This window comes from Panicum virgatum, chromosome 4N (assembly GCF_016808335.1).
Source record: "Panicum virgatum strain AP13 chromosome 4N, P.virgatum_v5, whole genome shotgun sequence".
Lineage (NCBI taxonomy): Eukaryota > Viridiplantae > Streptophyta > Magnoliopsida > Poales > Poaceae > Panicum > Panicum virgatum.
In genome coordinates, this window is record NC_053148.1 from 44205237 (window position 1) to 44226582 (window position 21346).

Genomic DNA, 21346 nt, shown 5'->3' on the forward strand with positions numbered 1-21346 from the left:
GAATCGGGTGATGGACCATCTGATCCGGTGGTGGATCGGAAAAGGAGAGAGCAGATGACGAGTTGCCGTCTGCCGATGGATGATGGCTCCTGCCGAAAAGAAGTTTGGGGGCATCAGATTTGGGTTGGGTCGGCAGAGCTCGGCCTAACAGGGGTTGAGCTCGACAATGCAGTTGGTGGATCACATGGCTGGGGACAAGAAAACGTGCTCAAAACTCTGGAGATACACCACCGGTTGTTCACTGCTTCACTCGTGATGATAGGAACGGAAGGGGGAAGTTGTGCCCAATTATGTGAAATGGTTTCACGTGCCTCAAATCCTGCAAAACAGTACTAGATATGATTTAGTCGGGAGAAGAAAAGGCCGTAATTGGAATGGTCCTGTTTGGATTCATGGGTTAGAGTTAGATTGGGGTCATCTAACCCAAAAATATCCAAAGAGGGTGGGTTAGATTGGGTTAGATACATCTAACTTAGATGCATCTAACCCACCCCAAAAAACTATCCCCTCCAAGGAGTGCTTATTTGGGTTAGATTGGAGTGGGCCACACATTTTTCTCTCTCCATGGATCGGTTTGCGGCCGAATCGGCCTCCTCCCTGGCTCCCTCCGCACGACACCCTCCCATCGCTGCCCCCTCTGCAACGATAGCCGCGGCGCGGCCCAGGAACCCTCTTGCCGCCCTCCCAGCCCCACGCCGCCCAGGGTGGGCGCGCCGGCCGGCCGTCTGTCGCTGAACTCGCTGCGCCGACCGTCGAATCGAGCTGCGCCGCCGGCCCCTGGAGCACCCTATCGCGCCGCCCAGATCCGTCCCTGGAGCGCCGCCGCCCCTGGAGCCTCCCCGACCATCAATTCGAGTTGCGCCACCGGCCTTTGGAGTTCCCTATCGCGCCGCCCAGGATCCGCCCTGGAGCGCCACCGCCCCTGGCCACCACGCGCGCAGCGTCACGCGGCTCCACCGGAGCTCCAGCGCGGCGGTGGCCGCCGCCACCGAGGATAGGAGCAGGACCGTGTCGTAGTAGCCCACGTTGTTGGGGAAGATGGAATCGCCGGTGAGGAGGCAGGCCGCCGGGAGCGTGCAGTAGGTGGCAGTCCATGGCCGCCACCTCTTGCCGCGACGCACCGTGCCGCCGCGGCCGTGCTCCGGCGTGAGAGAGAGGTGGCGGTGGAGGTGGAGGGGAGGGAGGAAATTTCGGGAGAGATGGGGGGGCGGCGTGGGAGGGAGAGGTGGAGAGAGGAGCCATGGAGGAGGTCACACGAGTCAGCCACACCAAATCCTGCTGGAGAAAGGTCAAATGATTGGAAAAGTGCATTAATCGCCAATCTAACTCTTCCATCCAAACACCTCTTTAGTTAGAGTTAGTTCAAGGATACTTTTGAGTTAGATACTAACTCTAACCTCTAGGCTGTGTTTGGTTTGGGGTGTAAAAGATTTCGCGAAAACTTTTTGGTGTAAAATGGATTTGTTTATCATAAAGAGATTCATTGTTCCCTTTGACCACTAATTTAGAGTATTAAATGAAGTCTAATTACAAAACCACCTCCACAACCCCCCGTGTAAATCGCGAGACGAATCTGATGAGGCCTTTGACCGCATGATTAAAGAATGGCTACTGTAGTAACACTGTAGCAAATCATCAATTAATTACCGTCACTAGATTCATCTCAAAAAGTTACACCCATCTCTAAAAAGGTTTTGCAAATAGACTTCATTTAGTACTCCATACATGCGAGATTCTCTTCTCGAAAAACATACGCGTAAAATTTACTGTAGAAATCAAACGCGCCCCTAACTAAGTTAGAGTATCCAAACATGGCCAATAATCGTAATAGCTAACAAGTTAGGCACAAATACTGTAGCATTCGATCTGCATGCACTGACAATAGGTGTACAGCTTCAGGGATGTAAACCAAATGGTTCAGACTTCAGAGAGCTAGAAGGAAGTGTTGGTTTTGGGGCAGAACAGAATGTAAACACTGCTATACGCGCTTGTTTGCCAGGGCAGCAGGAGTGTGACAAGTCAGAACAGAGCTCTCCAGTTCAGTATCCAGAAAAAAACTGAAAACAGAGACACAGATTCTAACAACATCACCAACATATTTCAGATCAACTACACAGATGAGATAAGCCAACGCAATGACAACAGAGTTCAACTGATAAGCAGGATAGCACGCCCAAGAGGAAAAATTGCATTTTTTGCATGCATTTCTTGATATATACTGTTATCTGTGGCGTGTCCTGAAGGACACCAAAGAATGCCAATGTACAGTACCCCAAAACTAGCCCCTAGAAGCTTGGAAAAATCAATCTCAAGCTAACATAGCACAAATGTTACCTCCGGTACCTACCTACTTGGTTATTTCCTCTCTAAAGCTTAAGAAAGACAAACTCCTCGACAGACGGTATGTCACCGATCAGCTTGAGAGCTTCCTTCTCGGGCTCCTCATCAACCCCAATGGCCATTATCGCCTGCTTTCCAGGAGCAGTCCTTCCAACGCTCATGAAACTCACATTCACATTCATCTTTCCCAAGATCGATCCCACCTTCCCAATGATACCTGCCTGATCAATTTGGCAGCACAGTATCAGGTTGCCCTCAAGGCTAACGTCAACACTGAAAGACCCGACAAGCGTGAGATGCGGGGAGCCATCCTTAACCTTGCCTTCAACTCTGATGTCACCTGCATCAGACAAGGCACCAGCAAACTTGGACTCCACATTGGTGAGGTGAACTTGGATGGAGTCTAGGGGGATTTCAGGTGAACCGTAAAGGAGAATTCTCTCCTCGATGATCTGAAGGCCTCTTTGCCTGGCAACATAGTCTGCATTGACAATATTGACGAATGCACTCGAAATAGGTTCGATGATGCCTTTGGTGACCATGGCACGAAGAAGTCTTGTGTCCAAGTCATCGGGGTCTCTAGCTGATGAGTAGACAACCTTTACGACCTTAACCCCACTCCCACCAGCTACGAGTTGCACGACAAGTCGGCCCAGCTTCTCAGCAAGGACAACATAGGGAGACAGCTCTGATAAAACCTGTGATAAGAGATTGTGCCATTTAGACTCAAGCAGATTTGCAAAATTGTCCTTGAAAGGAATAATATATTCCTTGGTAATGGAAGTACCTCAGCAGGGACCATTGGGGCATTCACAGCTGTGGCAGCCAGATTTCCTCTCAGGGCACCAATAACAGCCTCTGCAATTTCAAGGGCTACACCTTCCTGTAGAGGTTCAGTATAAGAGTTCTCTCAGTAAAGAGGATAAGCTAGTATGATGTGGTAGAAATAAGTTTTCTAGGAAAAGACTAGTAAACCTGCGCTTCTGTTGTGCTAGCTCCAAGGTGCGGTGTTACAGTGACATTCTCATGCTGCACCAACTTGCTGTCTCTCGGTGGTGGCTCCTCAGTAAATACATCAAGTGCAGCCTGACTCACACCACAAGGCAATTAGGAAAAAGGCTTAAAATGTCTCTCTTTTTTCTTACAAAACATTGCGCAGTGAATAGATATTAGATGCATATGGGAATTGGATAACAGGCAACAGCAATATGCACTGTCAACATTTGGATGAGTCATGAGTAGCCAGAACGACAGGAATTACCTGGGCAACTGTTCCATTGTCAAGTGCTCTCAGCAATGCATCTTCATCAACAACTCCACCCCTTGCAACATTAATAATTCTAACACCCTTTTTCATTTTTGCAAAAGTTTCATCATTGAAAATCTTTGCCGTGGATGGAGTTAAAGGCATATGCAGTGATATGAAGTCAGATGTAGAAATGGCCTCATCAAATGATACAAGATCTACACCAATTGCCCGAGCTCTATCAACAGGAGCATATGGGTCATGAGCAATGATATCCATCCCAAGTCCTTTTGCGCGCCGAGCTACTTCCGAGCCTACCTTTCCAAAGCCCATAACTGCTAGTACCTTCCCCACCAAGGTAACACCAACATATTTGCTCCGTTGCCATTTGCCTGAATTATGCAAAGCCAATCACAACACCAACTCAGCACAACTGAACTTGGCACAACATCGCCACTGCCGAAATGACCTTGTAATGTTTATAAATATGAACCTACTGGTGGAACATGGTATGCCTGAAATCTGTTAGTTAACAATTGTGGATTTTATGTCTCAAAATGATCACTGCTGCCAGCTAATAATCAGCAATAAGAGCACTGTTATTATTCAGTGCTGCAAGAATACAGGATAAAATCTCAAGTATCCGAAGTTAAAAGCAACTAACTGATCGATACATAAGAACTGTATTGGTTATTAGAAGAACTGTAGAAAGAATGGATTTCTTTATGGCAAGTAGGAATATCACTATATTTTTTTATCGAATACGTAAGAGAATTGCGCATCTTTGTATTAAGATAGGAAAAGAGTTTTTACAACACGCTAGAGCGCACCCCTTCCACTTTAATTGTGTATTACACGTAACGAGAACAACAAAAGATGAGAGACCAATGATAGTGAACTACCCCCCCCCCCCCCCCCCCCCCCTCCCGAGACAACCCAGCGCTACTGCTCCTACGGCGACCCAATTTTCAGCTTCGGCCTTGATCTTCGAGAGCAGTTGACTCTGTTGTAAGCACGCCGTGCGGAGAACTCTCGTATTTCTCTCTTTCCAAACTTCCCAAGTGATCAATGCAAAGAGTGTGTCAAAACCTCTTTTGTGTTCGTTTGCCCAAGAGGTGCAGCTCCTCCCGACGATCCTGCAGGGTGACTCCTGCTCTGGGATCGGGGAAAAGTTTGCCGAAAACAGCAAGAATGTTTACCCACAGTTGCTTGGTTAAGGAGCAACTAACTGTAAGAGGATAAGAGGATACCAGAATGGGCCTTAGGAATATCATAATAATAAAACCCCAATACGTGCTTCAAAAATTAAAGCTTCTGCTACTCTTTAATGTCAGCAGACAATCACATGCATTACACTGCAAGTACTTGTTTATATTTTCTAGAATGACACTGGCAACATCGCACAATCGATATTTGATCTAGTATGTGCTCTGCAATCACCTCTGATCAGTATGCAGTTTGCACCATTTCGTTCCTTAACCAAACACAATCCATGAGTGGTGATAATTGAGATGAACACCTTCATCATGCCACTGGCGTGACACGATTGTTGGAAGCACATAAGCAATTTTGCATTCGACATCACGCCAGCATCGTTTGCAACCTAACTTTTGAAACTATCGGACGTTAGAAACGTGATGCAGGCAAGCTCCCATCCTGGTTATCCTAACAACAAACATGTGGGCTGGTCGGCGTAACATGAACTACATTTCACTAGGGAGTAATGTGCATCACCTACAAGGTTTTAAATCTCCGGCTATAGCTTCCGCTATCTCCCCCTATAGTTATTTGAGAGAGATTTAGCAAAGATTTTTCATGTGCAACTTAGCTCTTAACTGTCGCTATAGCCAGTTATAGCCGGCTATAGCCTGTTTTTAGACATAGATCGCTAAATGCCTTAGCCGGCAATTTAAAACAATGATCACCTATCGGAAACTAGTAGCAGAAAATCGCGATCGCATTTCGCAATTTCATTATCAGGGAGCACGTGCACATTGTTAACAGTAGTACAACCTTATCTATTCGCACAACGTGTGGTAGGAACGACCCGGTTGTGCTATCGGTGCAGGCGCGTTTGTTCGGAGCAAGGAACGAGGTGCGTGCGTACCGGCCTTGAGCGACGCGTCGGCCTGCGCGACATTGCGCGCCATGGCGGTGAGGAGCGCGATGGCGTGCTCGGCGGCGGCGACCGTGTTGGCGGTGGGCGCGTTGACGACGAGGCAGCCGGCCTCGGTGGCCGCCTGGAGGTCGACATTGTCGATCCCGACGCCGGCGCGGCCGACGACCCGGAGCCTGCCGCGCGCGGCCTCGAACACCTCCCGCGTGACGCGCGTCCCGCTGCGCACCACCAGCGCGTCGACGAGCGAGACCTTGGCGCGGAGCTCCTCCGCCGTGAGCTCGTACGAGCAGTCCACGTTCGCGAACGCGCGCAGCAGGTCCAGCCCCGCGGGGCCCAGCTTCTCCGTGACAAGCACCGTCGGCCGCCCGGCCGCCGCGGACGCCGCCGCCGTCACGGCGGACCTGGGCTTGGGGGACGTGGACGCGGCGACGCTGGAGCGGAGGCGGAGGCTGACCCGGGGGAGCGAGAGGGCGCGGCGGGTGGTCAGGGACGGCCCGGCGGGGTCGGGGGCCGTGGACGGCGCCGCCGCCACGGGGAGGAGGTGGCGGAGTGGCGTCGCCAAGGCCATGGGCTCGTGCGGCGAGTGTGTGACTGAGGAGTGGCGAAGTGAATCGGTGTGGATCGCGGGAGCCTCTCAGTCTGATAGGTGTCGCCTCGCCTGCTGGTTTGTGGGAGACGATCGCGAAGACCGACGACGAGACGACGTTGAACGTTATCGCCGCTTCACCGCTTCGCCTCCTTTTTAGCTTGTCGATTTTGCAATTGCTGGTGTGCTTTTCAAAACTACTCCGTACTACTGAATTCAAGATGATAGACATTTTATGCTACGATTTTTGTATGACATTGGCCATTTCAATCTTACTGCCTTTTCACATGCCAAAATGATGGAAAAGAAAAGGAAAAAGATATAAGAAAGGGGGCCAATGTCACGTAATTGGGGTATCTCCATCATTTCGAGTCGTCCATCCAGTAAGGCCCAACTGGTCCCATCGGGTTCCGCACGGCCCCGGGCCGAGGACGTCGTAGGCCCGCTACTGCTCCGCGGCCCGGCGGCGGCGGGAGCGACCGCGCCGGACGGAGGCGGACACGGCTGCCGGCACGGGAACCCCCCAAACGGCGAGACGCCACCACTGCTTTTTCTGTGCGAGCCTGTACCGTTCGGCTCGGCTACTTCGTCATCGTCAGGCACACCGGCCGGCCGGCCCGCCGAACCGGTGCCGGACACCACACCGGCGAACGAACAGAAACGCCAGGCAGGTTCGCGTCACGCCGCGCCCGTGGAGAGTGGAGACAACCGCCAGACGCCCTGCCCGTGTGCTTTCGGACACCGCGAGCGAGGAGCGAGCGCACGCCGCGATCGAGGAACGCGTGCGGGCGGCGCGCCGCAGGGAGTAAGAAAGGCCTGCCGGATGCGGACATCGTGGTGACGACGATGGCGTTCCGCGGGCGCAGGGCGCGGCGCGCGCGCTCTCAGATGACGGATGGCATGCGCAGGCGTTTCTGCTCGCAGCTGCTGTGCTGATCGTATCTCTGCTCAGTTTTTTTTTGTCAGCTCGCGTGTGCTGTCTGCACGCGCTCATCTTGTCGAGCTGGGCATCTTTTTCGTGACGATGCAACTCTGGACCTGCAGCGAAGTGAACGGCAGCAACAGCCGAATAGAAGCCAGCAGCGTGACTGCTGCCTGCCACTTGGTATCGCGGCTCCGGCACGAGCAGGTGGCCCGGCACGGATCCGAGAAGAACTAGAAACACCGGCGCGGCTTTGCCGCGCCCTCCCTGGAACGGATCAGGCTTTTTGGATTTGTATATTAAAATCTAAATTAAAATATTGACAAGGTGAGTGGTTTCTAGAGTCCATGTTTATTATGATCAAAACATTTTATTAAAAAAATATTATGATCAAAACAAACATAGAAGCCAAATGTTTTAGGAAATATCTTTTCAGCTGTATTCATTCACATCAATACTCTGAGCATCCGTGTAATTCATTGTGTGGAACTGTGGATTAGTACTTGATGACAAAGAACAATTACAGAAGAAACTACAATAACAGGGACAAACAATTTTAGCGAAAATAAATGAGATAGGAGCAGAATCATAATGTAGTTTTGGTATTATTCCCCCATGGAATTATGACCATTTCTGACAATCTGAAGAGAAGATTAAAAAGAGAGCAACTGGTCTTTGCAAAGTTGCAAGCTGTCAGTCTCAAAAGTCATGATGCGTGGAGCCGAGCCTCTCGTTGGACTTAGGCTCCTTCGTGGCTTCATCTCCTCGGCTAACTTCAGTCGTCATCACTTTCTTGTTGGCTGACATAAATAGATCCTAATAAGAAGGGACTTTGTTAGCAGAGACATTTCACCTTTTTTGATAATCGTTTTCCTTTTACTGGTCCTCTGTTATATGCCAGGAAACAACAATGGACGAAATGCAAAAATCTGTCTTGAACAATTGAATGGTAGTAAATTATTTGATATAGCACATAAGAGTTAACTTGGACTCATTGCTATATTTGCCATCTCCAGCAACCTGCAGTGCAACACAGTCATTTGATTAACATGGTACAAGAAACTGCAACAAAGCAGAAGAATCATCAAAATGAGGTCTCATAGACAAGCAATTAAGCACCTGGGGTGTATCTCCTATGAGTGAAGGTATATCTTGTATATACAGATACATCAAGGCCGGCTCAACTTGTGCGGCCAAATGCAATCCTTCATAGCACTCAATCAACTCAATCATGTCTCATGTATAATGGTATATTGATAATGTACAAAAATTTTAAGGGTATTAAAATTGTGCGGTTGCTATTTCAATTGTACTAATTTTGTCAGCGCTAATACCATGTTGATTTTATTTTGTTGAAATTTGACCTTGGCATATGCATTGCAACTCGTCAGCATAAGATTTCAAATCGGTATTTTTTATCTGAGTATCTGACTGAGCAAGCAATAGAAATGAACCTAGCAAATTAATGGCTTTATACTTAATTATTCTAAGCATGTCGGTGGATACTAAAGAGCCCAGAACATATGCCAACGTTGGGGATAGAGAGGCAGATATAATGCGCTCAAGAAGATTACTTGCCAGAAACTGAAGAAGTGGATGAAAACTAATACTTGACACACAATAATAATTGCTTCATTTGTCAATTTTCACTTGTTTAGCATCAGGAACAAGATCAATAAGTACTTCAGTAAAACATGCTTTGCTCCTGCTCAATCAAATTTATATGCTACATTGACATTTCAGCGAACAGTAAATGGGCATGGAAGTAAATGAAGGAGGTCACCAGTACCCACACTTTGGCAGGGCTGATTATATCGGGGGAAAGAAAATTTACCTTTGTCCTAGCAACATATCCTTGCGGAACTAGCTTGCTTGCGGTATAGATGAATGATGTAGTGCGGAGCTTACGATATCACAAAAAGGTGCTGGAGAGAGTACAGAACCTGGAGCTGGAGTTGGATGCGTGGAGGTGGTGCCAGCAACAACGCTCGCAGGCTCGCGCTTCCTGGACCCTGCGGCGGAGACGGCGCCGCTACGACATGTGGTTGGGCAGGCGCCGAGGCTATGTGCTCGGTCGCAGGAAAACGGAGTTGACAACCAGTAAGATAGCGGCGGCGGCAGCGTGAGCTTCACCACTAGAGACACGGAAGCCCAGCATGGAGGGCGACGAGGGCTGCCGGAGTAGCGTGGACAGCGGCAAGGAGGAATTGACTCCCTCGCCGCACGCCGAGTTCCCGCTGACTGAGGCTATGTGGAATGGATGCTGGGGGAAGCAGTTAAGCAGCGTCAGGGCTCGTGAACACAGCGCCTGTCCCCTTCGCCTTGTCGCCGTCCTAATCGATTCGTGCGACCGCCGGGCGGCGCGATGGACGGAGCGTGCTGGAGGCCGGAGCAGGCGGCGGGAGGACGTGGAGCCGGAGGAGGCCAAGCGGCGGTGGGAAACAATGGATCGCCGAGCCCAACAGTCTGAAACGAAGGATTGCGAAACCATAAACAGGCACCGGAACGACAGCTTGAGACCCTTCGTGATAACCAGTTCCAACCGCTGGATCACAATCGGACGTGTAAGAAATAAGAGCGACGTGGCTGAACGATCGATCGATTTGGCCCGATGGCAGGGTCAAGTTTCGTCTATTAAAGATAAAGATAGCACCGCGCGGAACGCGAGTTGGACCGGTGCCCGTGGAAGAACTTCGTCCGGAGTTGCGATCAGGCAGCACAAGTGGCTTCGGTTCCCGCTTAGTCCTGCAGCCAAATTGTCAGTGATGATCATCATGCAGCAGTTGAGCTTGAACAGGATTGCAGGATATATCTATCACACATGCCCCAGTTGCTGGGGGGGGGGGGGGGGGGGGGTCGGTCACGTTTACGTCTGGAACCGAATCGATGGGCAGGACAGCACGGATTCGCAGCAAGTGGGTGTCCCCAAGTGTGCCATTTGCACGCAATCAGTGCAGGAGATGTGGCCGGATTACGAAATTCCACTTACGTTAGTACTGCATGTGATCGACCTTGTGTGTCCAGTCCGGGTAGACTGGTAGCAAAGATGTGCAGCGGTGCATGGTTGGATTTCGTTGGCTTTGTTCTCTCTTTTTTAAAAATAATAATAATTAATTCTCCAGTATTGATGCTCCTTTCAGAAATCGCTACTGTTAGGGCCGGTCACTTGGATCCCTCGGACGATGCCCATGTGCATTTCTAGCCATTTTGCGCAATCCCTTGGGTTTATAGCCGTTTTGTGCTTAGAAATGCGCTGATGTCGTATTGTGCTGCTCCTCCAGTGTACGCATGCAGGTGAGGTGACCCCGCGGCAACCCAATGGGTTGGCATTTGGCAGGCCATGCTACTTGCATGCATCTCTACTCGGCGGAAACTCGTCGTTGCCCTCTTACATCTCGAATTGATTAATTGAAACCACATCTATCCAAGGTGCCTATCACTTACGGCTGCCAATTACTCTACTCTCCTCCCGTTGGCCGCCATTTCCTACTCACAAAGACCCCTCTCCCATCCCCAAAATCAAGCAGCAGCAGCTGTGGCGACGCGTAACGTGACGGGCCGCCGCGCCCGCGCCGACGATCACCATCACCGAAGGACCACCACCGCGCGCGCTGCTTCAGTGCAGGCTCCGCCGGCGCCGGGTCCGGCCGGCCCCTCCGGTTTCCATTTTCTTAAGCCCCGGCCTCTCCTTCCTGGTACGTACGCGCGCCCATAAACAAGGCTGCCCCATATCAGCTTAAACAAGCTTTGACATCCTCCTCACTGAACCTCTAGAATCCTCGATCCGTCGATCACTCGATCGGTTCAGAGTTGCAGAAGAGTAGATCGCCGCAGGCGCAGCCTGCAGCCCCCACACGGGCGCACCCCCCACGCGCGCACAGCCACAGGCAGCCTGACACCCTCAGCTCATCCCCAGCTGTGCGTGAGCGTGCAGGTGCAGGTGGAGGTAGCCGTGCGCCGGACAGTACGGCCCCTTTGTTTAGGCTCCGCGTCGGCGCTCATCATTCGGATCGGCTTCTTTAATACCAACGCCAACGCGGCTACAAGAGTAGAAGCATACTAGTAGAGTACGTAGCACAGAGGAAGAAGGACGGTAAAGTATTTGCCAGTGCTGTTCCCCGGCCGGCCGCGCACGCTCGCAGTCGCAGCTAGCTTCGAGAGAGAGAGAGAGAGAGAGAGAGAGAGAGAGGGGAAGAGGGAGAACCCGGGAAGGTTGGTCTCTGGCGGGCCTGCACGGGCCTACCGCCCACGCCGCCATTATGCGCCCCCCATTCCTCCTCCTCGACTGGGGAGGAGGCCGCGCCCGGGGCGTGCCTGACGCCGCGCTACGGCCCCTCCCGGCGTCGTGCTCGGGCTCGCGGGTCGCCGTCGCGCCATGATTGCGCTCCCGGAAAGGAGCCGCGGGAGGCGAAAGAGACGGACGTGCTCGTGTTCCAACTCCTCCTCACCTCCTCTCCTCCATCACACGACCACGACGCCATCATCCCTCGATCGTGGGTCGTGGCGGCGGGATATGGATGGGAGCGAGGCGCCAGGCGCGCAGTGCGCACGCCACCGAGCAGTTCCACCCCGTCCCGTCGCGCCGTGCGCCTCCTCGGTTCGGCAGGGCGCCGTGGTGGTGGTGGTGGTGGCCCGGGGCGGCGAAAAGGCGCGCGCGGGTCCTTGCACGCTGGTGGCTCGTGGCCTCGTGCGCCGCCGGCCGCCGCGCTGCTAAATACTCCGGCGCTTGACCGCTTCATTGGGCGAGACATTTCTCCCGGTTGGAGCTACGGGTTGGGGGGCTCCATTTTTGCTGCTTCTTCGGCTTAATGCCCATCGCGTCGACGTCGATCTCACTTCACATCGCCACGATCACACTCGTTCTTCCTCTTTGGCAAGGACATCACATCCTTCCCGATCTTTATTTTCCTCTTCTCTTTGTTCCTCCAGAAATACAATATACTACTCGTACAAGAAAAACCTCCAAAGCGGTGGGGGCAAAAAAAAAAAATCTACTGCTTGCACGCTCGATTAGTTGCTTGCAGAGTACTAGAGGACAGTGGCCGAAAAGACCCTTCAGCCCCTCCCGCGAACTGCTCGCTGACAGACTGGTCCCACGTGGCGAGCCAGTGGTACTGCACCGAATCCTCGTCCGCTCGGCTGCTCCCCCATCTGTGTTTCCTTATTTTTTTTCTTCCGAAAATCCAATCTGGGTGTGGGTTTCCAGCAGCGAGCCACTCGCTCCTGCCGGCGAGGCGCTGGAGCCGTCACGTTCCGCTGACATGTGGGCCAGCACGGCGCTTCGCCGGCGAGAAGTGACGCGTACGGACGGCGCTGGTGGGGCCCGTGGGCGCGCCGACTTGGGCCGAGCCGTAGTAGCTCTAGCTCCTCCGTCGTCCGGCGACAGAGACGTTCCACCCGCACAGCGCGGGGGGTTCCGGCGGGCGCGCCTTCCTCAAGCGTAGAGGACCTGCGCGTTGCAGGGCGCGAGGCCGGCGAACTCGGCGGGGCCCTTGACGACCTCCCACTCCACCACCTCCTCCTCGACGCCGTGAGGGCCACCGGCGGCTGCGGCGGCGGACACCGTGCCCACGGCGACGTCCAGCCCGGCGCCGACGACGTATATCCTCCGCCTCCCGCCGGCGACCTCCCCGACCTCGCCGGCGACGACGTGCGGGCGCCGCACCTCGGGCGGCACCCCGCCGCCGGCCACCATCCGCCACTCGTCCCGGGCCTCGTCGTACCGCTTCAGGCGCCACTCCCCGTACTCCGCCACGATGTACATCCGCCCGCCGGCGACGGCGCAGGAGCCCGTCCACCCCTCCCGCATCCCGCGCGCCATCTCGCGCCACGAGTCGGCCGCGGCGTCGTACACCGCGCCCCGCGGCGCGCGCTCGAACGGCCACGCCCACCCCTCCGTCACGTACAGCTTCCCGCCCGCCGCCGCGGCGTCGTACCGTGCCACCGTCGCGCCGCGGCGCGGCGCCGCCGGGAGCCACCGCCCGGCCTCCGGGTCGAACACCTCCGCCTCGCCGTCCTCCCCGGCCACCGCCACGCGTCCGCCCACCTCCCCGGCCGCCATGTACCCGCGGGGCGTCCGCATCGCCGCCGCCGCCTCCCACCCGTTCCGCGCGGCGCTGTACACGGCCACGCTCCGCACGGCCTTGTCGCCGCCCTCCTCGACGCCCCCAATCACGTAGATCTCGCCGCGGCGGGGGAGCCCGACCACCGCGAACGACCCGGCCGCGGCGCCGCCGGGCACCGGCGGGAGCAGGAGCCACCTCCGGGAGAACGGGTCGAGCGCCTGGCACTGGAGGCGCCGCGACGTGGGGTCAAACGCGAAGGCGAAGAGGAACGGCAGCGAGAACGACACCGACACAGCGGCCGCCGCAGCGGCGGGGGCGGGGGCGAGCAGCAGCGGCTTGGCGGGGGCGTCGGTGAGGAAGCGGTTCCAGGTGGAGGAGACGGTGCGGAAGAGGCGGTGGTAGAGGAAGGGCAGGTGGAGGAGGCACTTCTCGGCCACCTCCTCCGGCAGGCCCGGGATCAGCTCCACGACCTCCTCCCCCGCGCCCTCGCCGGCGTCCAGCACCTGCTGCTTGCTCATGGACGAGAAGCTCATGGTGGCGGGCGGGGGGCGGCCGGATGGCGCGATTCCACGGTCGAATTGGGTCCGATTCGCGGGTGGGTTTGGGGGCAGTTTTCGATTCGGCTGGGTGATGGCTGATGGAGAATGGAAGGGAACTTGGAAGAGAAGCGGGGGGTGGGCCGGCGAATTTATAGAGGTGCCGGGGCGCGGCTTTGCTCAGCTGGCCAGGCTCCGCCTGCGCTGCGCTGCACCAAGTGGGCTGGCGCCTGCGCGGCACAGAGTTTCGGATCTGGTGTTGGTGTTGTAACGTTTTCCACCGTTTGATGAGCTTCAACCGTCTAGATCTATTACTACGTGTAACAGTATTTTCTGGGCGGAAGAAAAAGGAGGTCAATGTATGCAGAGAATGATACGAGTATTACCGTAGAAAATCACAACTTCTTTTCCTTATTCCTAGGTTTACATGGATATTTTCTCAGTTATATAGATCGTGTTTATAATGTAACAGCTCAAACGAGACAAAAAAAAAGGATATTGCAAGCAAATAGCAAAAGAAGTCTTGTAAAAAGGTGGACGGACAGTGAATACCGTCAGGAGGGAAGCCAGCCGCAAATATCACCGGAGTCATCACGTTTATGCAATGGGGTCTTCTATGGTGTAACAGTAGATTTCTATAGGATTTATAAAATTTTATTGGGATCTTATGACCCCTAATGCCAATGGGAAGCTCCGCCACTGAAAGACATAGCCTCGAAATAGCGGTGAAGCAGACTGAGGCTGTGTTTAATTGGCGAAATTTTTTGGGTTTGGGTCTGTATCATTTTCATTGATATTTGACAATTAATATATAATCATAGACTAATTAGGTTTAAAAAATTTGTCTCATCATTTACAGTTGAACTACGTAATTAGTTATTTTTTCAATTACATTTAATGCTCCATGCATGTGTTCGAAGATTCGATGTGACGGGTACTGTAAGAAAATTTTTAGGAACTACATAGGGTCTGAGTGCATCGAGTAAAATACTGAGAATTAGAATGAAATCCATATGAATTTATTTGGACTTTTGATGCAGATGGATTAGAATATTTTCCACATTCAAATTAAATGGAGATGAAATTAATTCAAACAGTCATGAAGTTGTATCATAGTTCAAGCATAGATTTTTTTCAATAAAATAAAAGAATTAGATGTAAGGATGTCCACACTGACACAACGCTCGATATTATTTTGTGATTTGATAATTTAAGCATGAGCTTTGATTTGGATTTATCACTTTTAGAGAAGCTACTCCCCTCCCTCGCAACAAACGAATATTCTGCTAGTAACAAGGAAGTCTTTAAAAGGGGTGGACAAACAGTGCAAGCGTAGCCTCAAAGTAGCGAGCGAGGCCAAGTGAGCGCATCGAGCGAAGGCATCGCGAGCAATTAGCAAAGGAGCCTCGGAAAAAGCGGCCTAAAACTGTGAAAGATTCACTATTCCGTGTGCCTGAATTTTATCCAAATCTGGACTGCGGACTCTGGAGTGGCGCCGTGTGTGTTCTTACGGCAAAATTCCGTGCCGATGCTAGCCGAACACGCCACGAGGAGGGCTGCCTGGCCTGTTTCCGCCCGCAGCGGTTGCCGTCAGCACGAAGTCCGGGTCTTGTATTCTAGCGGACGCCGGTGACAAGGGAGACGGCGAGCTCGTTTTTTTTTCTTCCTTTTTTGATAGTTAAAGATGGCGAGCTCGATTTTTTTCTTTTTTGATAGTTAAAGATGGCGAGCTCGATTGGCCGTATGCTGACGAGTTCTCCGTCCGCGTGGCCGTCGCCTTGGTAACGACGACGATGACGACAACAGGGTGGCGGCGCGCGCGAGCGAGCGAGGCGGGCGGAGGCGGACGCCGCGGACGCGGTTGCTGACCGGCGGGAGAGAGGGCCGCGCGTGCGTGGGCCCGTGGAGGGGAGAGAGGTGCATGCACCCATCCTCGCAATGGACAGCAGCCCAGTGGGCCTGGTGGGCCCCGGCCGGACGTGTCCGCAAAGGAAAGAAGCCACGGGATTGCGGCGTGCGTGGGCCCAGACGTCCTGGCCGTAATAAAGAACATTAAGGCCGTGTTTAGTTTTTTACATCCAAAAATTTTGTGTTGGAATCTTACTAATTTGAAGTACTAAATGAAATTTATTTACAAATATTTTTGCACAGATGGATTGTAAATCGCGAGACGAATCTAATGATGCTAATTAATCCATAATTAGTTCATAATTAGCGGATGGTACTGTAGCATTACTGTTGCAAATCATGAATTAAGTAGGCTCATTAGATTCGTCTCGCGATTTACAGCCCATCCATGCAAAATGTTTTGTAAATATACTTCATTTAGTACTCCATGCATGTATCAAAACATTCGATGTGACATTTTTTGTGTTTACTGGATTTACGAGTAAAGATCTAAACATGTCCTAATTTTTTTTCTTTTCTTTTTTTTTCTCCCGTCCGATCGATATTCTTTTCCGGGGTGGAAGCTGCTTTTCTTTGGGTGGCCGTACCGTACACACTACCAGTAGTAGGAGTGGTCGAGTGGAAAGGCTGGCGTGCGCCGCGGCGCGTGAGAGTTTGGGCGCGCAGGCCGGCGGTCCGAGGCACCGACCTCTCCCGTTCCGATGTGCTCTCGGCGCGTGATCCATCGACACGAGCCTAGAGACTCGCGCGAGTGCGCTACCGTGCTCGTTTGTGCGGCTCCCCTTTTCGGGCGTGTCGGCGTGGATCGTACTGCCGCAAACGTCTCCACGCCACGCCCCTTTTCCTCGGACAACGCCACCCAATGGTCTTCGGACACACGCCAGTATTATAGTAGTCGGTTAGTTCTACGTGGCATTTTTTTAAGAAAACTAGCCACCGACATTCTCGAATGTCACGTACAAGGAGACGAAACATTCGCCATGGAGTGCAGTAGTGTACCATCGAATGTCACTTGAAGGGATTGCAAAAGAAAATAGGAAATTCAGTGTGTTTTTGCGGGGGCTTGAGGTTGAGGTCATCAAGTTAGAGCAGGGCTAATGGATACACCTGTTTGCTGGCTGCAACAAACACATCATCAGCAGTGGTGGTGGACTCCATGGATATTGAATTCTATTACGCTGTGACATGGACTAACTAGATTGAGGGAGTAGTCACCACAGTGCATTTTGCCCGCCTTTCGTCGGCGTCTCACGAGTCGCTAATTTTTTTCTCTTTCTTACTTTTTCTTGCGCTGCCATGTCGGATTTCGTCTGCTCTCTACCGGTTACAATACTTGCTCTTAGTGGAGAAAGTTATGGATGGTGGTATTTTTTTCTCTTTCTTACTTTTTCTCGCGCTGCCATGTCGGATTTCGTCTGCTCTCTACCGGTTACAATACTTGCTCTTAGTGGAGAAAGTTATGGATGCTACTACCATGATTGGCATTAAAGTGGCTATTTTTGAGAACCTAAATACTTGTTACAACAAGCATTTCTTCCAAGTGAGCTGGTTATAGATAGCGATCATGTCATGGAGGAAGGAGATCCCATTGGTTCTTCAGGTGTTGAGGGCCACCAGGCAAGTGACCACCCACTGGCCGGGCAAAATGAACGAGGCCATGTCCACGGGGAAGGGGGAGTTCAAATATTCAATAAGAAGACAAATCATACTCCTATTTGCCTAGAAGATACATTTTTTAAAAAATAAATGAATTAAATTATTAAAAGATACACGTCGTATATCTATGTTACTGTAGTGACTGGTGACAATGACAAAAGGATACATCACGTATATGGCCGTTGTGCAGTGCTGAGTTGAGTGATTGAAACAACAACGCACCACTATTAAGCAAAAGTAGCTTGCGAGCTGCAAGATGTGGACGCTTTTCATCCTCTTCCAATCATTGTTGACCGGTGAAGAGATTTGGACAGCCCGATCTATAAATCCCACTCGGGGCGGACCTAGAGTAATTTTTGAGTGGCGGCACACCTAAGAGAAAGTAGATTATCAAAATTCAAACATGGTGAAAATTTGTTGGCTCCTTTATCATCGAAAATTTTGAGCGGCTACCTAGGTCGGTCCCTCTGATCCCACTATCTAGTCCCGGAGTCTTCAAAATCCTTGCAAAACTCATGTATTCATTAGAGTCGCGACTTGGGCCGTGCCTTGTCGGGTCTAGACTTCTAGGCACGTTCAGCATATCGTGTCATACCGTGCTGTCACAACAAGTCTTTTACCGAGCCCAAGCATGGTTCACGGCACGCCGGCACATCTTTATGCTGTGCCGGCCCAAGCATGGCCCTCCACATAATTGCAGTTGGCTTGTGTAATCATCGTTACAAGAACTCAAGAAGAGATGATCGTGAGAGTAATGGCGATTGGCCGAATTCTATATGCGTCGATGGAGAAACATTATGTTTGCCCAGGTGCATTCTCATATGGAAGGCAGCATATCTCAATTAGGAAGCACATAAACTTTGTATGGTAGGAAAATTACATGATTTTCTTGAATGAATATTTTCTTCCATGATGACGGTTAATTAGAAAGGAAGATTAGTTACCATAGTAGAACAATGGGCTAGGTGTGGGCTGGCGGGCTATTTTCATACCATGCCAGCATATGCATGACCCAAAATACGGGCCGTGCCATACGACCCATCGTGCTGATATCCTAGGCACGATACAGTCTTCGTATCCGTGTCGTGCTGGTATGGTTCAAAATATTTCATGTTGTGCCATGCTTCGGATTGTGCCAAAAGATCGTGCTGTGGTCCGCCCAAAAATGGCACGACCCAGTGGGAAAATGAGGGCAATTATTCAAACCTCAAGAATTCCATTTTTTTTCCATGTGAACAATTTCGTCTCCATGACAACATGGTATGGGACGATAATCAACTTTGAGGAAATTATTGGTTTGCATTAGATTTCCATGCATCCTTTTTGGCATGAGAGGGACGCAACAATGGCGGTCAATGCTACGAGTTGGGGGTTGCTAGCTTGCTGCTACCGTAAGTCCCCAAGACAGCTACAGGCACGCCTTCTTGCTCCATCATCACACAGGAGGATCATTGTAGCTCATACCGACGGAGTCATGGAGAGAGACTCAAAGATCCCTCCTCCACACAATGACCCTATGCCGACCACGCGCTCAGATTCCACACCGAAACCAAGTGCCGTCGGGTTCGCTAGACGATGCACGGATGGAGGACGCGAATCCTGGTCAAAACTGGAAATACGGGCATGATCGAGCGGGGCGAGTAGATTCTGCGCTCCACTTGGAGCGCATGGAAATGGCCAAAAGATGATGCGAGCCGTGAGGCATCCAGTCTGCTGGCTGACTGCGAGCAGAGCAGCGGTGGTCGTCGTCGCAGTCGCAGCTGCCAAGAGGCGCGCGATTAGCGGGCCGCGATAGGAGGCGCAGGCGATCGCCGGGAATCGAGATGGGGGCGGTGAAAACTGAAAACGACGGCCCGGCGTCGGGCTCTGCTCTGAACAAGCAGAGACGGGCGCTAGCTTGCGTTGGTGGGTAGGTCGGGCGTCGGCGTCTCGACGCGGATCAGCCGGTGAAAACTCGCGCCGGCGCCGGCGTCCGCGGCGTGCGCGTTTGCAGGGGCGAGATGGGGACGTGGCCTGGCGCCCATGACTGGCACACAAGTGACTGGCACGGCTGCGGCAGTCGTGTGCACAGTTGCGTAGCAGTCGCTGTTGGTCATCTGGTCCTGCCAGTGGTGCGGCAATCGCCGTCGCCGTGACCAGTGGAAAGACTTTTGGGCGCCGGCGTCCGGCCTACACACCACGAGTCGCTGGCACGCGCGGCGCTCCACGGCTCCACCTCGATCGCCTATTCGCCTTCCTCTGACCAACCGCGCGGCGCGTGGTGGCTAGGCCGGCTGCACCGTTGCGTGCGTACCGTGATGAAAGCTAGCGCAGGGCGGCGCCGGCGACGGCGCCCTCGGCAGGCGCGGTGGTCCTCGATGGCGACGGCGCGGTGGTAGGGCAGGGCAGAGCGCTCGGCCTAGCCCTGTCCTTGCGCGCTGTCCTCGCGGTCGCGGACGCGCGAGGTGAGATGTCGGGGGCACCGGCGCGCCGCGAGCGATGGGGCGCGCGCTGTTGCCGCGGCGGCGAGGGGAACCGGACACCGTTCCCCCACTCCGTCCTGCTGGCTCCCAGCCCGAGCTCGAGCTGAGCGAACGGACCCCGCGGTGCCCGCCGGCACACGCGGGGCAGCGCGGCATGGCGCTCGCTGCCGCGACAGCGACGACACCTCGCGCCTGGCCGTACGAAACGGGGCACCGTTCCTCCCGTGTCCCTTCGCCGTGGTACACGGCATATGAGGTTTCGGATGGCCGCCGGGGGGGCCCGGGACGCGACGCTCTCGGCCACAGGTACCGTGCGGCGAGTTCGAGTGATGGGTCGTGCCCACGCCCATTCGAGCTCCAGAGGGTCGCGCGCTGTGCGCGGACGTCGTGTGGGTACGCACCCATACAGAGGCAGGACGGAGAGGAGAGCCGAGGCTTTCGTTTTCGAGTCACATCCAACCTGTATTGTGTAGTGCGGCTTGGTACAGGACTGGTGCAGGGGAAAGTGGCCCATTTCTCAGTCTAGGTGCATAGGCTTCCGTTTATGTTTGGACAAATATATAAGTTCTACAAAAATTTCTCACGTGTATAGAGTAACATGGTCATCATTGAAAACCGTGAAATATACAATCATTCCTTAGTTGATATAAAAAAGAGAGAACTTTGCACGGCTCTTTGGGGTTCATCCTATTTGTTTTTCTATAGCTCGCAAAACATCCTATTTTGCCCAATTTTTTGTTTTTTTACGGTGTGTGTGTGTGTGGGGGGGGGGGGGGGGAGCGTCCCCCACCTGAATTTCATTTAAAGGGCTTTTTGCAAGCCAAAAGCGTTTACAACTTGAGATCTTCAGCAGGGTGAGAAAAAAAGGGAGTTTCTAACCAAGAAAACTAGAGCTGGTTTACATACTAGAAGCGGGTGCGTGTGCATTTAGGCTAAAGAAAACATCCTTTGGGCACTGATAAGCGGGATATTGTGAACCATAACAATCTCTCTAGTCACATTTTTGGAACACTGACATGGTCTTCAGAACACATTTTGGCAGGTACTTTTCGTTACAAAATTTTTATAAGACGCAAGACAAATCTACTTCCACGAAACTGCATTTCAAGATAAGTGTGCTCATGCCATATTCAGACATCGAGACCAGAACATCAAAAAAGGAAAAAAAATTACAAACAATGGCTTAAACAGTTGAGTTAATAAGTACGTATAAAAAAAGGGTTAGCTGTCTCTTACTAGGAGTAGTAGCTAGGACGTTGCGGATTTTCTAAAGCCAGTCTTAATGCATAGTTTTATTACACTGTTACTAAAATTGTTAATGGTAGCCGGAGCCAAATGAGTACTCCTCTCACATGTTAAATCATAGGATGAAAATTTTCTCACGTTTCACAAAACTCCTCTCATTTTATAATGACCATGCTATATCTGCAACTTTACTGATTTAGCCCAATATTTGATACTCGTAAAACTCCCGGTAAACCCCACTGAAACTGGATATTCGGTTGT

The 21346-nt window shown here is 52.3% G+C and overlaps 2 protein-coding genes and 1 long non-coding RNA gene across 3 annotated transcripts; all 3 read right to left on the bottom strand.

Moving 5' to 3' along the window:
- Positions 1-2176: 2176 nt before the first annotated feature.
- LOC120671442 (D-3-phosphoglycerate dehydrogenase 3, chloroplastic-like) lies at positions 2177-6352 on the bottom strand. Its single transcript, XM_039951770.1, has 5 exons — positions 5694-6352; positions 3602-3978; positions 3316-3426; positions 3128-3223; positions 2177-3038 (listed from the first exon to the last, which is right to left on the bottom strand). The coding sequence occupies exons 1-5, from the start codon at positions 6271-6273 to the stop codon at positions 2367-2369; spliced, it is 1836 nt and encodes a 611-aa protein (XP_039807704.1). The 5' UTR covers positions 6274-6352; the 3' UTR covers positions 2177-2366.
- A 1286-nt stretch (positions 6353-7638) lies between these two features.
- On the bottom strand, positions 7639-9877 carry LOC120671443. The gene is made up of 2 exons (XR_005673652.1): positions 8333-9877; positions 7639-8233 (listed from the first exon to the last, which is right to left on the bottom strand). It is a non-coding gene; the product is annotated as an uncharacterized LOC120671443 (long non-coding RNA).
- A 2199-nt stretch (positions 9878-12076) lies between these two features.
- On the bottom strand, positions 12077-14090 carry LOC120671444 (F-box protein AFR-like). Its single transcript, XM_039951771.1, has one exon. It carries the CDS (start codon positions 13809-13811, stop codon positions 12648-12650), a length of 1164 nt encoding a protein of 387 aa, XP_039807705.1. The 5' UTR covers positions 13812-14090; the 3' UTR covers positions 12077-12647.
- Positions 14091-21346: the final 7256 nt, after the last annotated feature.